This window comes from Triturus cristatus, chromosome 5_2 (assembly GCF_964204655.1).
Source record: "Triturus cristatus chromosome 5_2, aTriCri1.1, whole genome shotgun sequence".
Lineage (NCBI taxonomy): Eukaryota > Metazoa > Chordata > Amphibia > Caudata > Salamandridae > Triturus > Triturus cristatus.
In genome coordinates this window covers 44,583,455-44,605,836 of record NC_140588.1, presented here as the reverse complement: position 1 = coordinate 44,605,836, position 22,382 = coordinate 44,583,455, and the positions used below count along the sequence as shown (strand labels likewise).

The 22,382-nt window shown below is 39.6% G+C and overlaps 1 protein-coding gene across 3 annotated transcripts in view; it reads right to left on the bottom strand.

Moving 5' to 3' along the window:
* Positions 1–22,382, bottom strand: part of LOC146822634 (uncharacterized) — a 1,280,275-nt gene that overhangs the window by 1,168,433 nt on the left and 89,460 nt on the right. For all 3 annotated transcript variants that reach the window (XM_085606818.1, XM_085606816.1, XM_085606817.1), the window contains one exon: positions 11,505–11,567. In XM_085606818.1, the coding sequence (XP_085462944.1) occupies positions 11,505–11,567 (63 nt within the window). The remainder of the gene's footprint in view (positions 1–11,504; positions 11,568–22,382) is intronic.

Below are 22,382 nucleotides of genomic sequence, written 5' to 3'. Positions count from 1 at the left end.
TTGTGCAAGGAAGGCCGAAGATTGAGTTTGTTTGCGTAAAAGCACTCTTGATAATAATCCACTAGCATTACCAGCATCTAGGTGGTATCTAGTTTATTTGCGGACATACAAGCTGATGTTCCCCGACTAAGAGGTCCTATCCAAGACTCATTGGAAATGCTTAATGGATAAAGCTTGTTGGAACCTATGAAAGGTGCGACACTGCCAGACTTAGCCGATATTTCTTTATTTTTACAGGTATGGATAACTGCTAGATCAGTCTTCCTTAGTAAGGGTTAATGCGGGGACAACCAGATTGCTGGGTACAGTGGTGGTTTGCTTATTGCTGTTTTATTGTCATTTCAGGTCTCCCTCCCTGCTGTCCCCTTCCTACCCTTCCCCCGCTTGACCACTCCATGGAGTCTGTGTAAACAAATTCAGACCGTGTTGGTGTCCAGAGGTGGACCATTATTTTGCAATGTCTGATCCTGAGGATTCCAGGCCACAACAGGTTTTTAAAAACTTTAAAAAAAGTATATATATTACCAGCATGGGTCACTCCAATACATGAAATTGGGAAGGAGTAGGTGATGCATCATGGACCTTCCAGTCTGTGTTAGAGGACGTTTATCTCTATGCACTACTGGTACTGATGGGAACAAAAACAATGGTACTGTTGGGAGTCACGTAACCTTAGTTTGAAACGTACTTAATACATATGATCAATGTTTCAATAATCATTCAGTAAAAGACACAAAAACACACACATACACCGATTTAAGAGATTCTGAAAATGAATTCCTTTTTACTCTGTTGTATGAATCAACAAGATATTTAGCAAAATATTTACAGGACTAACCAACAATAAAACACAAGAACCGTGAGACAATTAGTGGCTAATCGTGCTTAGTGACATAGTGTTTGACCACAGATTCACATATATAACACATATTTACAATGATGGATGCAGTTTAACAAAGAAAGTTCAAAGTCAAAAGCATAAACCACAACAGGATATAATATTCCGTATTCTAATTGTGGGGTTGCGTGGACAAGTTGAACAGGCAACGTCGACGTTTCGACCCTATGAAGTAGTGCATGTTTATAAGCATCTAAAGCGGGTCTTCATCAGGACAAAAAAGGAGGGAATGGCAGCCTGTAAGTGCAAAAAATTGAATCAGAACTATGTGTGTGTTATATAACTTAAGATAAACTAAAAATTGCATTCAGCGGCAAACTGCTCACCTGGTATCAAGGAAATATATGATTTGAATTCCTGGTATCACATTTAAGGAGATGTCAGCCGACACCTCTCTAGGTCATCTGTTCTGTAACAGATAAGGGAGATTGGAATAACACAAGAGCTTCCCTGTAGATCTAATCAGTGTCATGTGGTGCAAGGGAAAAACACGTACCTTGAAAATGATTTGCTCCAATGGGAAAGGTGGTGCCGTCGTAACGATCGGCACAAACTGTAAAGGGAAGGGCATAGTTTAAGCCACTTGGAGAGGCTGATGTATAATTAACTATCAACAATGCGCATGGCCGAGAAAACAGGGGAATCATTAATTTAGTCACCCATGGGAAAGGACATACACGTGGTGGTACATCCAAAGGGAAACATACTAAATATATTGCCCGTGAGGAAAGGGGTTAATTCCATGTGCACGCATAAGTTATATTTAAAACGGTAGAGGAACCAATGAAAAATATATATTACACACAAAAAGGGGTGAGGCCGCGATAGTTTGACGATTCAAAAGTTGTCACGAAGATATTTTGACATCGATAGAGATTGCGTGCACGAAAAACAGAAAAACAGATCGCTTCGATTCTGAAATGGCCCAACGATCTTTCTACAATCTTTTAACAGCAATGGAGAGCCGAATAACTCACAGAACGAATCGCATAGATCGTTTAACAGTGAAGTACTAAAATTACGCGCTCGCTAGACAGATCACATCGTGGCAAGTCTAATGAGAGGGAACCGTATTGATGTAAAGTTAACGTTCTACCAAGTGAACTCAGTGTCACGAAAGGGAGTTACCAAAGTGAATTGGTCGAGAAGCTTACTTAGTGTTATCTGGAAAGACGTCCGCATCCGTCAGTTACTCAGCAACTAATGACAGCGAGTGGGTGGTGAGGTTCGCTATTTGACGTAATCTCGTGTGACGTGTACGCGCAAGAAGCGGACACGCCTCTCATTGTTGCAAAACATGGTCAGGAATCTATGGAATATATTGTAATGGTGTAACTAAATGTAACAATGGGCAGTAAACCAAATGAGCATATTTGTTTCACGTTAGTACATAGTAAGCAAAAGACTAATGCAATAGTACATGATGCCACAAAATAAACATATTGTAATGATATGATATTATCAAGTGAGATTATTCTATACAGCTGAGCACATATGTCTCACATGAATGCATGCCTGATTAGAGATTTACATGGTAGAGGAAATATTGATGTTTTACACATCCAGATTAGAAAACTCAACCATTGAGTAATCTCACAGTTTGCTCTTCGTGACAACTTTTGAATCGTCAAACTATCGCGGCCTCACCCTTTTTTGTGTGCAATATATATTTTTCATTGGTTCCTCTACCGTTTTAAATATAACTTATGCGTGCACATGGAATTAACCCCTTTCCTCACGGGCGATATATTTAGTATGTTTTCCTTTGGATGTACCACCACGTGTATGTCCTTTCCCACGGGTGACTAAATTAACAATTCCCCTGTTTTCTCGGCCATGCGCATTGTTGATAGTTAATTATACATCAGCCTCTCCAAGTGGCTTAAACTATGCCCTTCCCTTTACAGTTTGTGGCGATTGTTACGACGGCACCACCTTTTCCATTGGAGGAAATAATTTTCAAGGTACGTGTTTTTCCCTTGCACCACATGACACTGATTAGATCTACAGGGAAGCTCTTGTGTTATTCCAATCTCCCTTATCTGTTACAGAACAGATGACCTAGAGAGGTGTCGGCTGACATCTCCTTAAATGTGATACCAGGAATTCAAATCATATATTTCCTTGATACCAGGCGAGCAGTTTGCCGCTGAATGCAATTTTTAGTTTATCTTAAGTTATATAACACACACATAGTTCTGATTCAATTTTTGCACTTACAGGCTGCCATTCCCCGCTTTTTTGTCCTGATGAAGACCCGCTTTAGATGCTTATAAACCTGCACTACTTCATAGGGTCGAAACGTCGACGTTGCCTGTTCAACTTGTCCACGCAACCCCACAATTAGAATACGGAATATTATATCCTGTTGTGGTTTATGCTTTTGACTTTGGACTTTCTTTGTTAAACTGCGTCCATCATTGTAAATATGTGTTATATATGTGAATCTGTGGTCAAACACTATGTCACTAAGCACGATTAGCCACTAATTGTCTCACGGTCCTTGTGTTTTATTGTTGGTTAGTCCTGTAAATATTTTGCTAAATATCTTGTTGATTCATACAACAGAGTAAAAAGGAATTCATTTTCAGAATCTCTTAAATCGGTATATGTGTGTGTTTTTGTGTCTTTTACTGAATGATTATTGAAACATTGATCATATGTATTAAGTACGTTTCAAACTAAGGTTACGTGACTCCCAACAGAACCATTGTTTTTGTTCCGCTTATACACCCAGGTTCTGAGGGTTACTGGGTTACCCCATTATCTTTAATGGCTATCTAGTGCAGGTTTCTACCTGCGAGGGTTTTTGGAACATTTACTGAGACTCTTTAAAGTATTATACTATGTCAGAGAAGGAAACATTGTCCTACAGTGAGGACTACATTAACAAATTAATTCAAGAACAAGCTGAATTTGATTATTTAGGTACTGGCCTAACTCCTATAGACACTACCTTGAATGATAAACTATCACGTTTAGAGAGACTTGAGAAGAAACTTATACGCACATGTTTGCATGGCCACCTACTAACCAAGTATCTACAAGCAGACATCATTCCGAAAAGGATTACAGGTTCGAAACGAGCCAGCAATCTTCATTGATCTGCCCAAATTTCGTGAAGGATTTAGTTTTGTGGCCAATAACTGCTCCCGTCACTGGATGGTGTTGGGGGTCGAAACAGCCCTTGAATACGTGAAAAAACTGATCCAAGAGATAGCAGACCTCAAAAGAGAGATCTTAGAAGATAGAGGTTTAAAAAACGCAAAAGAAGCACTTGAGAGAGCAGATAAAGCTACAGCAGAATTCAATACTACAACATTGAACAGAAAGTTAGAAAAATTAGCAAAAGACATCAAGTCATACGATAAAAAGATCACATACCCCTACACCTGTGACGACTACTACATTCAAGACTCACAGGGATATTTCATCAATCGTAATAGACAAAACTCGAGGAGATTGGCCACCTTCTCCAACTCCTCCTTTGGTAGTGGGTCCGAGAACGAATCCGAGAGATCTAGTACCAGCTCCGATCCTCGTACATACCCACAAGGGACTACTTTTCAACCACAGGAATCCATTTTCCAACAAGGTCCATCATATCAATCTCGTGCCTCGTACCAAGATAATTTTGGACCATCTACCTCGTCTTTTTTAGGCGAACCTGCCTGGACCAATCGGGATCAGAACTGGGGGAGACCCCCCAGATGGAATCAAGTGAAGGGCAATCAATGAGGGAACACCAGGGTGCGGTTTCAAACACAGCCTCAACAGAATCACAGCGAGATTCGGACCAGACGCCAGACTTATCGATGGTAACTTCTATATCCACTAATGATTCTGCAGTAAGAATGGAGTCTCCGACCATAACACAAGGAATGCCAGCTGTGATCACGAATATAAAAGACCCTATACTTAACATCTCCAAATACACCCTAAATAAGGCTGAACATGATGTTCTGTCAAGAGGATTGTCCTTTGTACCCACTTCCACTCCCAATTCCTTTAACATCAAACTAGAACTGCAGCAATTTTTCAGGAAGATCTGTCTAAAGTACTTCTTCGTGAAGAATGACGGTTATAATAAAAAAACGGCAGCAACAGAATTTCGCCCAACATCCACCGGCCTCATACCTTATGAGTGAAAAAATCATAGCCTATGAGAAAATAGTGATGAGCGAAGTCATGAAAATGCTAAATAATACCAAATACATCAGACACAACATTACGAAAGAGGAAAGACTAGCTCTACATTCATTGAACGATAATAAATCCATCGTGATCAAGACTGCGGACAAGGGTGGTGCGGTGGTGGTACAAAACACAGAAGACTACATTGAGGAGATCAACCAACAACTCAGCTGTACTACCAGTTACATCCGGATCCCATGTGATCCAACCAAGGAAATTGCCAAATTGATTAGAGACCTTACCAGCCGTGGCATAGAGGAAGGATTCCTCTCAGAACCCGAATGCAAGTTCCTCAACAAAGTAAACCCAAGGATCCCCACGATCTATACAATCCCGAAAGTACACAAGAATCTACAAAAACCTCCGGGAAGACCAATTGTGTCGGGTTGCGGATCAGTTTTGGAACCTTTGAATCAATATCTAGACAGTTTCCTACAGCCATTTGTCTTGGAGACCAGATCATTTATCCGAGATACAATGCATACCATTCAATTGTTTGAAGATCAACCCTTTGATAGATCTATACAGTTATTTGTCACACTTGACGTGTGCTCGTTGTACACTAGCATACCACAAGAGGTGGCCATCGAAGTCATCAGGAACATATTAGACACTCGTCCTACACCCCATTGGATCCCCACTGAATTTCTTGTACAATTGCTACAAATTGCGATGACAAAAAACGACTTCATTTTCCAAAATGTGTTCTTCTACCAGTGCAGAGGAGTAGCCATGGGAGCAGGGTTCGCGCCGAGCCTAGCGAATCTATTCATGGATTATTTCGAAGACAAGAATATCTACTCTGACCAAAATCCCTATATCGATAATATCTCTGCTTGGAAGCGATATATTGATGATATTCTAATGCTGCGGTCAGGTACAGTCGATCAACTGATGGCATTTCTATCATGGCTGAATTCTCGCAGCTTGGATATCCAATTTACCATAGCCCATAGCAATGACTCAATTCCTTTCCTGGTTCTGACACTAGAAGTAGAGGATGGAAGAATAGTGATGAACCTATATAAAAAACCTACAGACAGAAACCCCCAGCTACAGCAATTCCCATCACCCTAGGAACCTTAGGGACAACTTACCATATGGACAATTTTTGCGATTACATCGCAACTGTACTAGAAGAAAGGATTACTTCAAAGAAACCGACATACTCATCACCAAACTAAAGGAAAGGGGGTACCCTAAGGGACTCCTCAAAAGAGCCAGAAAAAGAGCCTGGTATAGACCACGAGAAACTCTACTGGAAGTACAACCCAGAGTTCAAAAAATGGACAAGCTGATATGCGTAACGACCTTCAATACCAGAAGCAATGAAATAAAAAAGGTTATTAAAAAATACTGGAACTTGGTTGGATCAGAAATCTGTATGACCGAGGCACCCATGTTTTCATTCAAAAAATATCAAGGACTTTGTAGTGTCCTCTTATTTAGAACCACCTCCCATGCCTGATATCAGATCACAACTTAGTTTGCCACCTATCACAGGACACCACAGATGTAGTCACTGTAAGGCATGCCAATACACCATATCTGGAACTATGTTCATACACCGTGGAAAGACATATGCCCTTAATCAGTTTACTAATTGTAACAGTCAGAATGTTATTTACGCTATTAGATGCCCATGTCAACTGATCTATGTGGGTCAGACGACCCAGAAAGTCAAGAACAGGATTCTGCAGCATCATAGTAGACTTAAATGTAAGACCCAAGGAGCTCCCCTAGTAGAACACTACACAAGTGCAGGACACACCCATGAACATCTTGAATGGTGGGTCGTAGAAACAATCGTACTACACCAAAGGGGAGGGAATATTGCCACCTCCCTCAACTATAAAGAGTGCCGTTGGATTCATACCCTTGAGGCTGTTAGCCATCGCCTCAATGAGCATGAAGAGACATATATACAAATGAGCAAACTGTGAGATTACTCAATGGTTGAGTTTTCTAATCTGGATGTGTAAAACATCAATATTTCCTGTACCATGTAAATCTCTAATCAGGCATGCATTCATGTGAGACATATGTGCTCAGCTGTATAGAATAATCTCACTTGGTAATATCATATCATTACAATATGTTTATTTTGTGGCATCATGTATTATTTCATTAGTCTTTTGCTTACTATGTAGTAACGTGAAACAAATATGCTCATTTGGTTTACTGCCCATTGTTACATTTAGTTACACCATTACAATATATTACAATTGTGATAATGATGAATCACACCATTTCAATATGTTTATTTTATGATATTCATGTACCACTTCACTAGTCATCTGCATTATATGCACTGTTGTGAAATCAATGCGCTTAGGCGTTTTACTGCATAATATTTAAAACTTGGTCACATCATTACAATATATTAAATTTGTAACATTAATGTACTATTTAGGGTCCTTACATATGTGAAAAATCAATGAGGATATATATCCCCGATATAAAAAACCAAATTTCCCCCCCCGCCAGCTCCCCCTTTTTTATTTATTTATATTTTTCAATTTTGAATAATCACAGCGTTTTAGGTTTCTCTCGCCACAGTTGTAGTAGATGCAAGGTGCCCGCTAATTTCATTCCTTTCCATAGATTCCAGACCATGTTTTGCAACAATGAGAGGCGTGTCCGCTTCTTGCACGTACACGCCTCACGAGATTACGTCAAATAGCGAACCTCACCACCCACTCGCTGTCATTAGTTGCTGAGTAACTGACGGACGCGGACGTCTTTCCAGATAACACTAAGTAAGCTTCTCGACCAATTTACTTTGGTAACTCCCTTTCGTGACACTGAGTTCACTGGTAGAACGTTAACTTTACATCAATACGGTTCCCTCTCATTAGACTTGCCACGATGTGATCTGTCTAGCGAGCGCGTAATTTTACTACTTCACTGTTAAACGATCTATGCGATTCGTTCTGTGAGTTGTTCGGCTCTCCATTGCTGTTAAAAGATTGTAGAAAGATCGTTGGGCCATTTCAGAATTGAAGCGATCTGTTTTTCTGTTTTTAGTGCACGCAATCTCTATCGATGTCAAAATATCTTCGTGACAACTATCGCGGCCTCACCCCTTTTTGTGTGTAATATATATTTTTCATTGGTTCCTCTACCGTTTTAAATATAACTTATGCGTGCACATGGAATTAACCCCTTTCCTCACGGGCGATATATTTAGTATGTTTCCCTTTGGATGTACCACCACGTGTATCTCCTTTCCCACGGGTGACTGAATTAACGATTCCCCTGTTTTCTCGGCCATGCGCATTGTTGATAGTTAATTATACATCAGCCTCTCCAAGTGGCTTAAACTATGCCCTTCCCTTTACAGTTTGTGGCGATCGTTACGACGGCACCACCTTTCCCATTGGAGCAAATAATTTTCAAGGTACGTGTTTTTCCCTTGCACCACATGACACTGATTAGATCTACAGGGAAGCTCTTGTGTTATTCCAATCTCCCTTATCTGTTACAGAACAGATGACCTAGAGAGGTGTCGGCTGAAATCTCCTTAAATGTGATACCAGGAATTCAAATCATATATTTCCTTGATATCAGGTGAGCAGTTTGCCGCTGAATGCAATTTTTAGTTTATCTTAAGTTATATAACACACACATAATTCTGATTCAATTTTTTGCACTTACAGGCTGCCATTCCCCCGTTTTTTGTCCTGATGAAGACCCGCTTTAGATGCTTATAAACCTGCACTAATTCATAGGGTCGAAACGTCGACGTTGCCTGTTCAACTTGTCCACGCAACCCCACAATTAGAATACGGAATATTATAACCTGTTGTGGTTTATGCTTTTGACTTTGGACTTTCTTTGTTAAACTGCGTCCATCATTGCAAATATGTGTTATATATGTGAATCTGTGGTCAAACACTATGTCACTAAGCACGATTAGCCACTAATTTTCTCATGGTCCTTGTGTTTTATTGTTGGTTAGTCCTGTAAATATTTTGCTAAATATCTTGTTGATTCATACAACAGAGTAAAAAGGAATTCATTTTCAGAATCTCTTAAATCGGTATATGTTTGTGTTTTTGTGTCTTTTACTGAATGATTATTGAAACATTGATCATATGTATTAAGTACGTTTCAAACTAAGGTTACATGACTCCCAACAGAACCATTGTTTTTGTTCCGCTTATACACCCAGGTTCTGAGGGTTACTGGGTTACCCCATTATCTTTAATGGCTACTGGTACTGATGGCATACTTTGTTCTTCATTGTCATATGGTGTGATTGTATTTAAAAAGTAGCATTACTCTTATTTTTTTTGCAGAAATATTAAATTTTTATATCAACAATAAAAATAAAAATGTTAATGTCTATTTGGCATGGAAATGATTTTTATAATATATTTGGACAACATTACCCATAATCCACTGTATCCAACACTATGAAAAGCTACTACGTATTTGTACAACAATGTTATATGAACTTCATTTGATTCATCAAATTGTGTTCATTTATTAAATAAAAAAATGTCATACCAAATTACGTGTTATCTTTATTTTTTAATGTTGAAGCATAATTTAAAAAGATGAGTATATGTTTAGTTAATAAAATATTTAACAACTAGCCTTGAGTACCTGAACCTGGGACAAAAGTATTGATAGTAAATACTCCAGAGATGTTTCTGACTGCAAGGTGGTTTTCAATCATCCCTTCCATTGAAGTGGGTTGTGGTTCTTTACTTTTCCCTGCACAGATAGCTGCTGCCTCCCTCTTTTGGTTTGCAACCTTCTCCTGATCTGTTGGTCACTCCAATAGCAATAATTTTTCCTGAAGCCTGGCATTTTCTGTTTTAGATTTAGAAACAGACAGGGAAGGTTTTCCAAAGAGATTCTATGCTACCCCCCACACACTTTTCCACCAGAATCTCCTATTCCTTATCATTAAATTTCCTTTTTTACTTCCTCCCACCTTCACCTGTGGCTCCTGGCTCAAGAACTTCTATTATGAAAGTGCTTGGCTGGAAGGCAGCCAATAACTGTGCTCTGATGATCCCTGGAATTAAACCTCCTGAACTGGGTGTCCTCATTACCACCATGTGCGCCATTTGTAAATTACAATTCACGCCCAATCGCATTTACCAATTTGGCATTTTAATATATTGAATCGTAACAAATTACTATTTGCATAAAATGAATGTTTCGGAATCATTTTTAGCAGTTTTTATTTTGAAATTTGGTATGAATTGTAAATCAGGCTCCTTGTTCCCCAATTCCAAATTCGGTACCTCTGGCTGTAAAGCCCAGTGGTGGCTGCTGGCAATTACAACCAGTAGGTCGGTGGGGGCAGGGGGAGAGGAGAAGTTGGGCAATAAAAAAAAGAAAAGAAAAACTACTTACCTGCCACTCCGCGCTGGTCCTGCTGCCGGCCACCCTGTTCCTCCTGCTCCTAGAGTCTTGTAAGCTGGAAGGGGATAGTCCCTCAGGGCACAGGCTCCCCACCCAATCCAGATGCTGCTCTCACATAACAGCAGCACCAAGATTGGTCTGAGCGGCTTCATTTGCTGCTCAGACAGTGCCTGGGAGCCTGTGAGGGTTTCTCCAACTCGGCTGCACAGAAGGTTGAAGAAACGTAAGTGTGCATGTGTGATTGGCCGGCCTAGGACAGCTGGCCAAACACATGCACACTTATAAGTGCACAGTACTCCTTGCATTAGCCCGGCCCGCCCTGCCCCGCTCCTCCTGTCGGACATAATTAACTCTGACAGTGATGAATAAAATTAGACTAACAATGTGTTATTATCGTTTATATATCATTTGCTGGCAGTGCTGGCAGGGAGGTGATGCTCCTCTGCCATTACGGAGGACCCGCCCCTGGTAACACCACATCCTGCTGATAACATTTTTATAGAGAGGTTAATTCAGATCACGTAGAAATTTCATTCATCATCTCATCTTATGTATTTATAATGATGTCAGCAGCCACACTAATGGTCTCTCTGCTGCATCTCATGTAATGTCATTATTCTCATACTGATTTTGAAACCCAAACTATCCTACCTCTTTTCCTTATTAGTATCCTAGCAAGTACATGCCTCAGTCGAATATACGAAGAGTACACAATCTCACATAAAGACCCAGAAAGCTTTGTATTCTAGAAGTTTCACACATTTCAATAGAAGCACATAAATATGCTTAGAATGTTTTGTCCAGATGCTTCCCCTTCAGCCTTAGAAAACTACTTTTTTAAATCTCCAGTATCTAGATATTCCTAAGGTTTTTTGCTTCATCCTCATGTAACCCTGACACTTAGCGTGCTTTTTCAGCCCTCTTGCAAGCAGAAGCTGCTGTGCTTAGACTTTCTTCTAAGTTACCCTGCAGTTACGTTCCCCAGCAAAACCTATGGCTCTATGTTGAAACATAAATATTTCACACTCACCTCTTCTGTGTCTGGGGTTAGTTGGCTATATTTACGGCCACCATATTTTTTTTCAAGTTGTGCCTACATGAAAAATAAATAGGAAAAATATGTTATTTTCAATTCTTTATTCATCACCTCTTTCTCAATTAGTTTCACATTAGTATACACCAGGCAAATATATGTATTTGAACATTGTGAAATGCAATATTTCTTGACATTGAGGCTGATAGGCCCAAATTGAACACCAAGTGCCTCATTACGATTTTGGTTGGAGTTGCCTCTGACCAACATCGCAGATGCAGAACCGACCGACCTCTGGTGCAGGCGCAAACTTCTATTTTACAATGGGAGCTTGTGCGTGGTCTGAAATCAGCTGTTGCACAAGCTCTCTTTGTACAATGGAAGTGTTTGCACATACCTGCACCGTGTGGCAGGCACCGCACCGTGTGGCAAGCTCCTCACTGCGCAAGGATGTTAAGGGGGGCCAGGGGAGAAGAGGGCCTTGCTAGGGCCTCTCATAGTCACTCTCTGACAGCCTTTCTATGTCGGAAAGGACGACATGGAAAGGCTGTCGGAAACCAACATCATAATTCCTACTGTGGAAACCCCATCCTTAAGGGATTTTGAGCGTTTTGTGACTAGCCAATGGGCTCATTGAGCGTGTATGAACCAGGTCGGTGTCCCCAGCTGGTTTACACTTCGACCGCCGACATTGAAATTCAGCAGTCGGAATGTAAACCTTCCATGTCGGTCGGAAAGCATCCAATTAGTGGTCGCAGGCTTTCTGAACGACACAAAACAGGGCCCCAAGTTCTTCAAGTTGTACAGACAAGAGACAAAGTTAGTTTTCTGTGTAATCCACTCAGATTCAGGTGCTTGTGCCCTTTGATTGCACACTCTCTGATTAAATTAAAAAGTAGCATTTCATACAGTGAAGTGTTATGAATAAGACACATTTTGTCGGATGAAGACTGCATGGAGGAGCCACAACTGTTACGTATAATATTTATGCAAATGGCAAAGTGGGAAAATCTATTATGCAATGGAATTCTCTTATTAGCAACCAAATGGGTCTGTAATTTAATTGTCACAGTGATTCGGAGAATTTTCATGATAAACATCAATTACAATTTTATCCAGGAGAGAAGTTTGGTATCTTTGCATATTTAACTCTCTCCATTCAGCATCCATACAGAAAAGTGCCTTATGGTTATTGGATTATGCCAGACATGTTTTCCATGTTGGACACTGACCCCCTAATAATAGAAACCACTAAACCAACATCTTTGTCTAAAATTTGTACATTCATGAAACAGTCATTGTATTCATGGACAGCACACATTATTTGTGTATGTTTTAATTTGTCCCTTTGAAAAGTTTTACATGTGGGGTAAAATATTGATAAGCAAATCTATCTGCACAAGCAGGAGGTTTGGTGCCTGTGGTGGGTTGAGCGCTGGGCCTGGCCCAAGATCAAGCTCAGAGGCCTTCTGTGACTGCACAATTTTCAACCAGTGTCATTGGTCAAAAATGAAAATGTTATTTTGTAAATTGCAGTTTCAAACAGCCAAGATATACAAAATCCTTAACCATTTTAAGGCCCTCCTGTACCCTTTTCAGGTGTTAATATCTCAAAAATTGCAGAACTGTTTTGTACCACATTGTGAAAAGCACGCTTGAAGAGTACAGTTCCAATTGCATGCAAAGTTTGGTGTAAATCTAGTAAGTATTTTTTGCTGAAGTTGCAAGTATAATTTCCAATGGGAGCTAAAAATTCCCATAGGAACTGAGATGCTGGAGACGGGGTAGGTTGTTTGGTGCATTCTCTCACACTAAATCAGCGTGGTCTCAGCGGTATCTTGAGGAGGCACGGAAACTACCCAACTTGGGTCAGCCCTTTAGGCAACTTTTATAAGGTACACCTGCATAGTGTATAGTGTTAGTATTACTGTATATTCCACCTCAGTTTTCAAACACTGTGTAGATTAGAATTATCTGGTCCTAATGAATTACCCTTTGATCATTACTGAATTCTTTAACGCAAGAAACATGTCAACCTTTTAAACAGAGATCATTGCCTCTATCACCTTTTTAACTGGACAAACATACTCACAGTTTAAAATTCAATTCAGAGAATTGCGTAGTGTATTTTAAATCTATTTTTTTCATACACACACTTTTTGGGCCTTATACTTGCACTTTATATATGGCATTGAGACAAAAGATCTCCGATAAAGAGTCCCCTTGATGGTGTCCGTCATGCATTGCAGCACAAGCCTAACAAGAAGAAAAGCCCTATGATGAAGCATGTACACCCATATGGGAGTCTGAGGGCCCTAGTTCCTTAAAGAACTGTCTCCCGTCCCGGGTCCTCCATCTCTGACATAACAATTTTCCTTCTTCCTCTCCCCAGTAACTGAATATCCTTTATTGTTAAGAGCTAACATTTGAAAACACATATTTTTGGGTCGCTCTCCTTAACTTTTTCCCCCCTGCATGATCTGCATGAAAATTGATATTACGGGGAATAGTTGCATACGCTAAGAGATTGCCAAATTGTGTCCGTTTTCATCCACCAGGACCAAAGCTAAATGAAAATAATAAAATAGCTTTGTAACAGAAGTGTTATAGCATCACTTTAGCCTTTGGTTTTTTCTATAATTTGCTGAGTTTTTTTTAACATAAAGTAAGATATTTTTACCATACCTAACTGTAACATCACTTTAACCTTTGTTTCTTTCAGTGCATTTCTTGGGCTTTTTACAGTAAAGTAAGATCTTATTACCACACCTATAACGTCACTTTAACCTTTGTATCGCCCTGCACCCAACTCCTGCTGGCAGCCAAACTCTTGGCTGAGCACTGCATGGAGCTGGATGCAGGTCCTGTACTCAGCCACCTGTGGGAGGCCAACCTCACACTGTATCCCACCCACATTTTCTTGTTTATTCATGTGTATTTTTTTATGGTACCTTGGTTCCCTGCTGGGACAGTAGCTGAAACAGCACCCGCAGTACCATAAGACTACATAAACTTCACTTGAGGACACTTCTATGTTCTCAGGGTACCATGGTATCTGCAAGAAACTGAGGCACTACATGGGGATCATGCAGAATCCTGCAGCAGTGCCACGGGACCCATAACATTATTATTATCTTGTTTAATTTTTTTTATTTTGGCCCCAAGGGGGTCTGCCGGTGTCCCCTGACCCCAAAAATGTACCCCTGCCCTGGCCTCTTGTAGCTTATTTTTCTGTCAACTCAAGACACCGAGACTGAGTCCCCAAATTCTGTAATGGCATAAACAATACTTTATGTTGCGGCTAGCCAATCAGATGTCCCGGTCCAGTAGCACTGAAATGACTGACAGGAAAAAAAGCTCTGTCGACCAATTAGATCACACTATTTATTTTATATGATGTTAACACCGGACTCTTGCAGAACCAACCGTCCAGGTAGTACTATCATTTTAACCCCTTTATGACCACCCGAGCGGCTCATATAATTCCAAATTTCTCGAAAATGGCTAAACAGATTTACTCCAAATAAGTTCTCCCTGCCGAATTTGGTTTAATTCTGTTAGGCAGTTTTTTCTGTATCGTTTCCCAAAATTTCCTATGGGAAAACAATGTTTTGGGACCCCTCTTTTGCTTGGTCCCTGCTGGCTGGATCACCATGAATCTTTCCAGGAAGGAGCAGAGGTTGATGAACTTTTGTTTCATGAAGATTTGTGAAGCTGGACTAAAGTTAACAACAACAAAAGACGCTCTTACTATGGTGCAATTTCTAAACTAACTATAAGTACACGGTGGCCACCATGTAATATATATTCACAAATGTTACTAGAGACGCTGCAATACTGCCTTACCCACAATAGTTTTATATTTAATGGCAAATATTATTTACAACAATAGGGTACAGCCATGGGCACGTCCTTTGCCCCCACATACGCAAATGTGTTCATGGTGTGGTGGGAGAAGGAGGTGGCCTGGGGCTAAAAGAATGAGATGTTTACGAGGAAAATTGCACTGTGGACTCGGTTCATAGACAACTTGTTTATCTTGTGAGAAGGCAATGAGGATGAATCAAATGCTTTCCTGGAATTACCTAATTTCAATGAGCTTAACTTGCGGTTCAAAAATACGCATAGTCGCCTTGACTGTGATTTTCTGGATGTGGGATTAGAGGGAGTTTAAAACCAACAGCCACCATCTCCTTAATGCATGCGAATAGTGGTCATCTGGGTGCTCATAAATGGAGCATTTCATATAGTCAAATGTTAAGGGCCAAGATAATATGCTCCACAGAAGATCTGTGCAATAAGGAAATATGTGGCATGGGTGAATGTTTCCTTAAATGGGCACATCCTAAACATGTTTTGGAAGATGCCAAAAAAGGGCCAGTGAGAAAATAAGGGATCAACTATTGTACTCACAGAGTAACAGCCTAAAAGAAAAGCGTCATGAAGTGAAAAGATTATTTTTGGAACATAATATGGCACAATGGAGTATCAAGAGGATCTTGCAAAAGAATTGGCACGTCCTCAAGAAGGATGAGCATCTTAAAGATATTGTGGAGATGGGTCCCTGAATAACTTCTCAAAAAGCAAGATCTTTGGGGGACATTTTAATGTCTAGTCATTACTATCCAAAGAGGGAACAGAGAAACTGTCTCTGTGAACACAGGATGTGTCATAAAATGTAGCTTCTGTAAAGCATGTAAATATGGTTAAAATTGCAGGAGTTATCAAACCTTTGAAGGTCATGAGGTGAAAACTAATTATAGAATCACTTGCAATACAGATTATGTAATCTGTGTGCTAAAATGTGGATGTGAAAAGTTGTATGTGGGCAGCACCCTCAATGAGTTAAAATTGAGAATATTACAACACATAAGAACAATAAATTATAGTGACAAGAATTACCCCATGGCCTATCACTTTGAACAATATCACAATCTATCATTAGCAACATTCATTTACTGTGGAGTTAAACACATTCCGGCCCACCCAAGGGGAGTTGATCGAGAAAAGGAACTGAGGAAGCAGGAATCACTTCTAATATTATAAATAGGAACAGAGATATCTTGGGCCACTACACTGATGTAGACTGTATGTCCATCTGTAATTTGGACATTGAATGAAACCCTTGGTTCTTGTTAACTCTTTTGTTATCCTTTTAAAGTAATAAGTGGGCTCATGATGAACATGGGCTGTTCTTATTGTGAAGAAAAGTGGAATGGATATATTGGATTGAATTGAGTCACTACGCATGATTTTGTCATGAGATCTGAATTGTTCACAGTCGAGTAAAGCAAGCTCTGCGAAGATTACGTACCTTATATACATTCAGATTGAACAATTTTGACGTGTTGCATTTTATAGATGGTTAGCACTTTAAATATATGTGATATCATGTTTTATGGATTGCAATGTGCCTCATAGCTTCTTGAAAGATCCAGAGTTGTAGGGAGTGTTATGATCACGTACTGTGCACTATATAAGCATCAAGCATTTTAGATTTGTGAATTATATCATGATCACATTATGTACTATTCAATAATTTAGGTGCAAGGGAATCCCATATTGAATGTTGTTGTCATGAATTGCATTTTTCTATATCTGGGAAGATCTGACATTGTTAGGTAATTCTGGTTCAGGTTCTACACATTTTATAAGCATTATGCACTTTAATTGCACTATTAAGTCCTGTTTGGGTTGCATACATATTTAATCTCATATTTTTATGTATTATAATTTACCTTATAGCACTTTGAAAATGTGCCCATCAGCGCCTTTGAAAGATCTAGAATTGTAGGAATTGTTACAATCATATATTGCACACTTTAGGAGCACCACGCTCCTTAGATATGTAGATTATATTATGACACAGTATGTATTTTTTAAGAAAGTAGGGGTAAATGAATCCAATATTGAATGTTGTTGTTATGAATCATTATGTGGGAAGTTCTGACATATTCAGGTTTCTCTAGATCTTGAACTGTACACATTATGAGCATTATGCACTTTAATTAATTGAATTATAAAGTGCAGTGTGGTTTCAGAGTACCTTGATATGTGATAGATTTATATATCAAATATCATTATGAATCTAATTGCATCAGAAAACCCTGAAGAGACATGGGATTGCAGGACTCCTCAGGATCATATACTAAGCACTTTAAGAGCATTATGCACTTTAGACAATTGAATTATATTACGATGCATTATGCACTTTACAGTAGCCTAATGGGAGATAGATTCTTACACTAATCTCTATTAGCATATAGATAAACCATAAACAAATGATTGAGTATTTAATGGTAGCCCAAATGGACATTTTATGTACTTTATGAGAGAAACAAACTCTTTTAGATAAGGATTAGAGTGTTTAAAGATGCATTATGCACTTCTACTGTGATATAGTTGGAACTAGAAAGGATTTTGATGGCAATTTTGTTTTTAAATTATGATTTAGGAATGCATAGCTCCTTAGAGCATTGGTGTACTGTGAATGAGAAAAATATAAAGAAGAGTATATTGAAATTGTTGTGCTTAATACAAAGAAATGGATAATGAAATGTGAGCCTGAGCATTAAGGTATAATATGAAGTGATATGATAATCATGTGGGGATTGAGAATTTTAGTATAAATGGGTTATGGAGTAATTTGAACTCAAAGGGACGTTCACAAAACCATGGAGGTTGGAATTTGCCATTGTAGAATATGTATAATTGTCGCTCTAATTTCTAAGGGTCACTGAAAAAAAAGGACTGTTATTAAAATGCTATGCACTGCAATGTTTGTGAGATCCAGTTAAGGGTCAGCCAAAACCTGTTGGTCGTTTTAATGACTTAGTTTGTGCCACGGAACTATGTGGTGTTAACAAAATAAAATAGAAATTTGCAAAATACCTCTTGGAGGCTGAGAATGTGTGCTGTGCCGCTGCATTGGTGGTTCGGGAAGAGAACTCCTTGGAAAGACACACACACACACACATATCTATATATATGTATATGTATATATATATACACACACACACACACACACACACACGTATATATGCATATACGTCAACCGTCAATCCATTACATATGGACGACAATCCATTACATATGGACAGACGTGGTCACTAGAACTGACGTCTCCAGACGTGCTGCCAATGGGGACCAAGCGCCTGGAAGTGAGGACTTGAACACTACTTATGGTCCAGCACAGTGCAGGGGTTCAACCTATATTGCATTCCAATTCAGTCTCTTACTGGAAGTAATCAAAAATCAAGACTGATGGAGACACTCACTTGCGCATACGAACAAACTGCATGCTGGATCCTGTAGTCCTTGAACACTGAACAGCGTGAGTGTTTCCGGGTGTGATGCAGTTCAGGTGTGCCGACACTACTTTAGGGGGATGGGCCGACCTTCAAAAGGAGAAAATTAACGGACCCCCAGCACCCGAGGCATCTGAAGAGGCAACCGCCGAAACGCGTAATGCCACATTTTAAATAAATGGTGTTTTAAGTCCCGCCGTGTCCCCTCATCTCTTTTACAGAAGTGGATCATTTTGATGCAAATATATAGGTATACATAAAAAGAAGCAGAGGTTAAAGTATATACATGTATATATTTTCCGTATTCCTTTCTCTCAGCGGTCTCTCAGCGGTCCAATCCCCCAAAACCAAGAAAGGCGCGAACTCCACTTTTTTCAGTGCAATTATATATTTATTTTCTTCAGTGCATGGCCGCCATGACGCGTTTCGAACCTCTGAGGGTTCTTGATCACATGACCCACCACGTCATTTCTCCCCATTTTAAAGTGACAAGTGCATAATTCTTTTCCTTTCTCTCTCTTTCACTCTTATAACGAAACTAGAAAACAGATTATCCGTGTGTTTTCTACAACTTGCGCAAAACATTATTCATTTGTTAATAAGTGAGTTTACATTCCATATATTTGCATAAATGCATCAAGTTTTGAAAAACAGAAATGTTATTATTCTCCTGGTATTATCAATTACTCAGTAACGCTTTTGACTTTATACTTTGTCACCCCTCAATGTTTGTTTACATGTATGCATAATGCAAAGAATCATATTGAACAAAGTACATTGTTATCAATTCTATATAGAATGGACAATTTGATTGTTAAAACAGTATAAATACAAATTTTAAAATCATGACATAATACCTGTTTATCTACTTGTTGTAATTTTGTTATGTCTGTGCAAAATACGCTAATGGGTGTAAACATTTCCTACTTATGTAAACAATCCCTTTTTAATTATATAAATGAGTCTCATATTTGTGCAAGATGTCAGAAAAAAAGTGCTGGTGCTACATACCCTAAATTGTGCTTGTAACTGTCTTGTCTAAAAGTGTGTTGTACACATGAACCCATGTTCTTACAACAATCAGATGGAAAAAAGCGAATCAGGGGGGGATTTTATGTGTTATTTGAGGTTCAAATTTTTAAAATCATAATGATAATCAGACTGGTACCTGTAGATTTTATTCATGTACCACTATACGTTTCCTGTTACCAACCTAATACCAAAATTATTAATGTTATAGCCACGTGTGTAGATCCTCCGTTGTGTTTAGACCATGAGGGCTTTTGCGGTCTAGTTCTAGAATATACTTAGTTTCTAGTCGCCTCAATATGGCTTCCCTGTTCCCTCCTCTTCTTGGAGGTGGCACACTGTCTAGTGCGTAAAATTTTAAGTGGTCCATATTGCTGGAATGGGCCTCCTCAAAATGGCGGGCCACCGGATAGGTGATATCTTTATTTGTGATGACCCGCATGTGCTGGAGTATTCTCTTGTGGACCTGCAACTTTGTGCTTCCCACATATCGCAGTCCACAAGAGCACTCCAGCACATACACAACAAAATCTGATTTACAGGTTAAAAATTTGTATAAATATATATGCATATATATGTATGTATATCTATATATATGCATATATAAATAGAAAGAAGCAGAGGTTAAAGTAACTTTATAGTTAGGTGAATATGTTAGTGTCAACATTATTGTTTTGAAGTAAAAAAAAAACACAGAAATTCATCAGTTATAGTTAGCAGAGCTTACTATAATTTGTCCCCGCCACGCACTGCTTATGACCTCACTGATTACATCACTCATGACATGTTCTATAACATCATATATGACATCACTGATGACATCTCAAAGGACATCTCACGTTCCCCTTCCCAATATACATTAATGTTGCCCCAGGGGTGTTCTTCCCAGGTGCATCCCACTCCTTATACATTCATTTTGGCCCCAGGTTGGGATCATTGAGGTTTTTAATGGCTCGGGGAGGGAGCTGCAAAACCTTCCTATCCATATTGAATACGACACCATTACCCTTATCAATCAATCAATTGGGATTTGTAGACCGCGACTAATCACCCCTGAGGGAATACAGGTAGTAGGTTCTTGCCTGGGTCAGTCCAAAAGCAAGGTCTTGAGTCCCTTTCTGAATTCAGGGAGAGAGTATGATGTTCAGAGGTGAAGTGGAAGGCCATTCCAGGACTTGGCGGCAAGGTAGGAGAAGGAGCGTCCTCTAATAAAGCTTCAGCGGATGCGGGGCGTGAGGCGAGAGCAAAGGAGGCGAAGCGCAGGTGTCTAGATAGTTGGTGGAAGTTCAGGCAGTGATTGATGTATGATGGTCCTTGGTCATGGAGGGCCTTGTAGGCGTGTGTCAGCATCTTGAAGTTACACCTTTTATGAACGGGTTAGCCAGTGGAAATTCCTGAGTGGGTTGGTGATGTGGGTCCTTTTGAGGAGGTCAATGATGAGTCTGGCAGCTGTGCTCTGTATCGTCTAGAGTCTCTTCAGGAGCTGGGTGATTATTCCTTCATAGAGCATTTTGCCGTTATCCAGATGGCTGGTGACTTATTGAATACAGCCATGGGGGTGGTCTCCCTGGGGCTTACAATTAATGAATGCAGACCAGCCGCCATTTTCTATTTTTTTAAATCCTATTTTTTACTGATTTTTGTGTGTTTGTTTTGACCATGAGGGGAGGCCCTCTGGTTGCCCCCTCCATGGCGCCTAGGGGATGAGGGTATCCCTAACCTGCTCACTAATATTACTTTTCTTTTTTTAACTTCAGGACAAAGGACTATGTACCCGAGTCCTGTAATGGCTGCCAGCAACATTTTTCTGATGTTGCTGGCAGCGAATCAGAGCGCTTGCACCTGCAGGAGTTTGACTCCTGCTGGAGCGAATTGGCCCAAGAGAAAAAAGCTCCCTAGGCAAAGTTGATCACTCCATTTTTAAATTGGTGGTCCTGCGAGAGTCTCTTGAGCTTCTCATGGACCTAACAGTCCTGATATTTATATATATATTTTTAACTTTAATTTCTCAAAAACTACTGAATGAATTTACACCAAATCACAAAAAGCACAATCTGCGTACAAAGATCTAGCCTCCTGCCAAATTTGGTGTACTTCAGCAGCTTTGTTTGTAGCCATGTCTTAAAATGCCGGTGGAAAGTTTCATGGAGATTCATCAAACAGGGGGCCAAAGTTATTAGCAACTAAAACTGCTTTTCCAATGGAACAGCTGACCTAATTATAACTACCCAGTAGTAACATGAGGGTTATAAATATATATATTTTTTTCTTTCAATATCACCACAAGAAACACTGGACACTTGAGACTTTCAAGTTTCAATACATTTTCAGTTTATTTAGCGCCCAACCATCACAGAACTGACAAACGCGTTTCGGCCTCCTGGCCTTTGTCAATGTCAGTTAAACATTGTGAACTCTCACCTTTTAAACTTAACATTATTCATTGAGCTGTTTGCTCGGTCAACAACATAAAGGACGGACTGCATTCTATTGCACATAGTCTCTCATAACTGCATTAATGCAGTGGCCATTTTGTAAT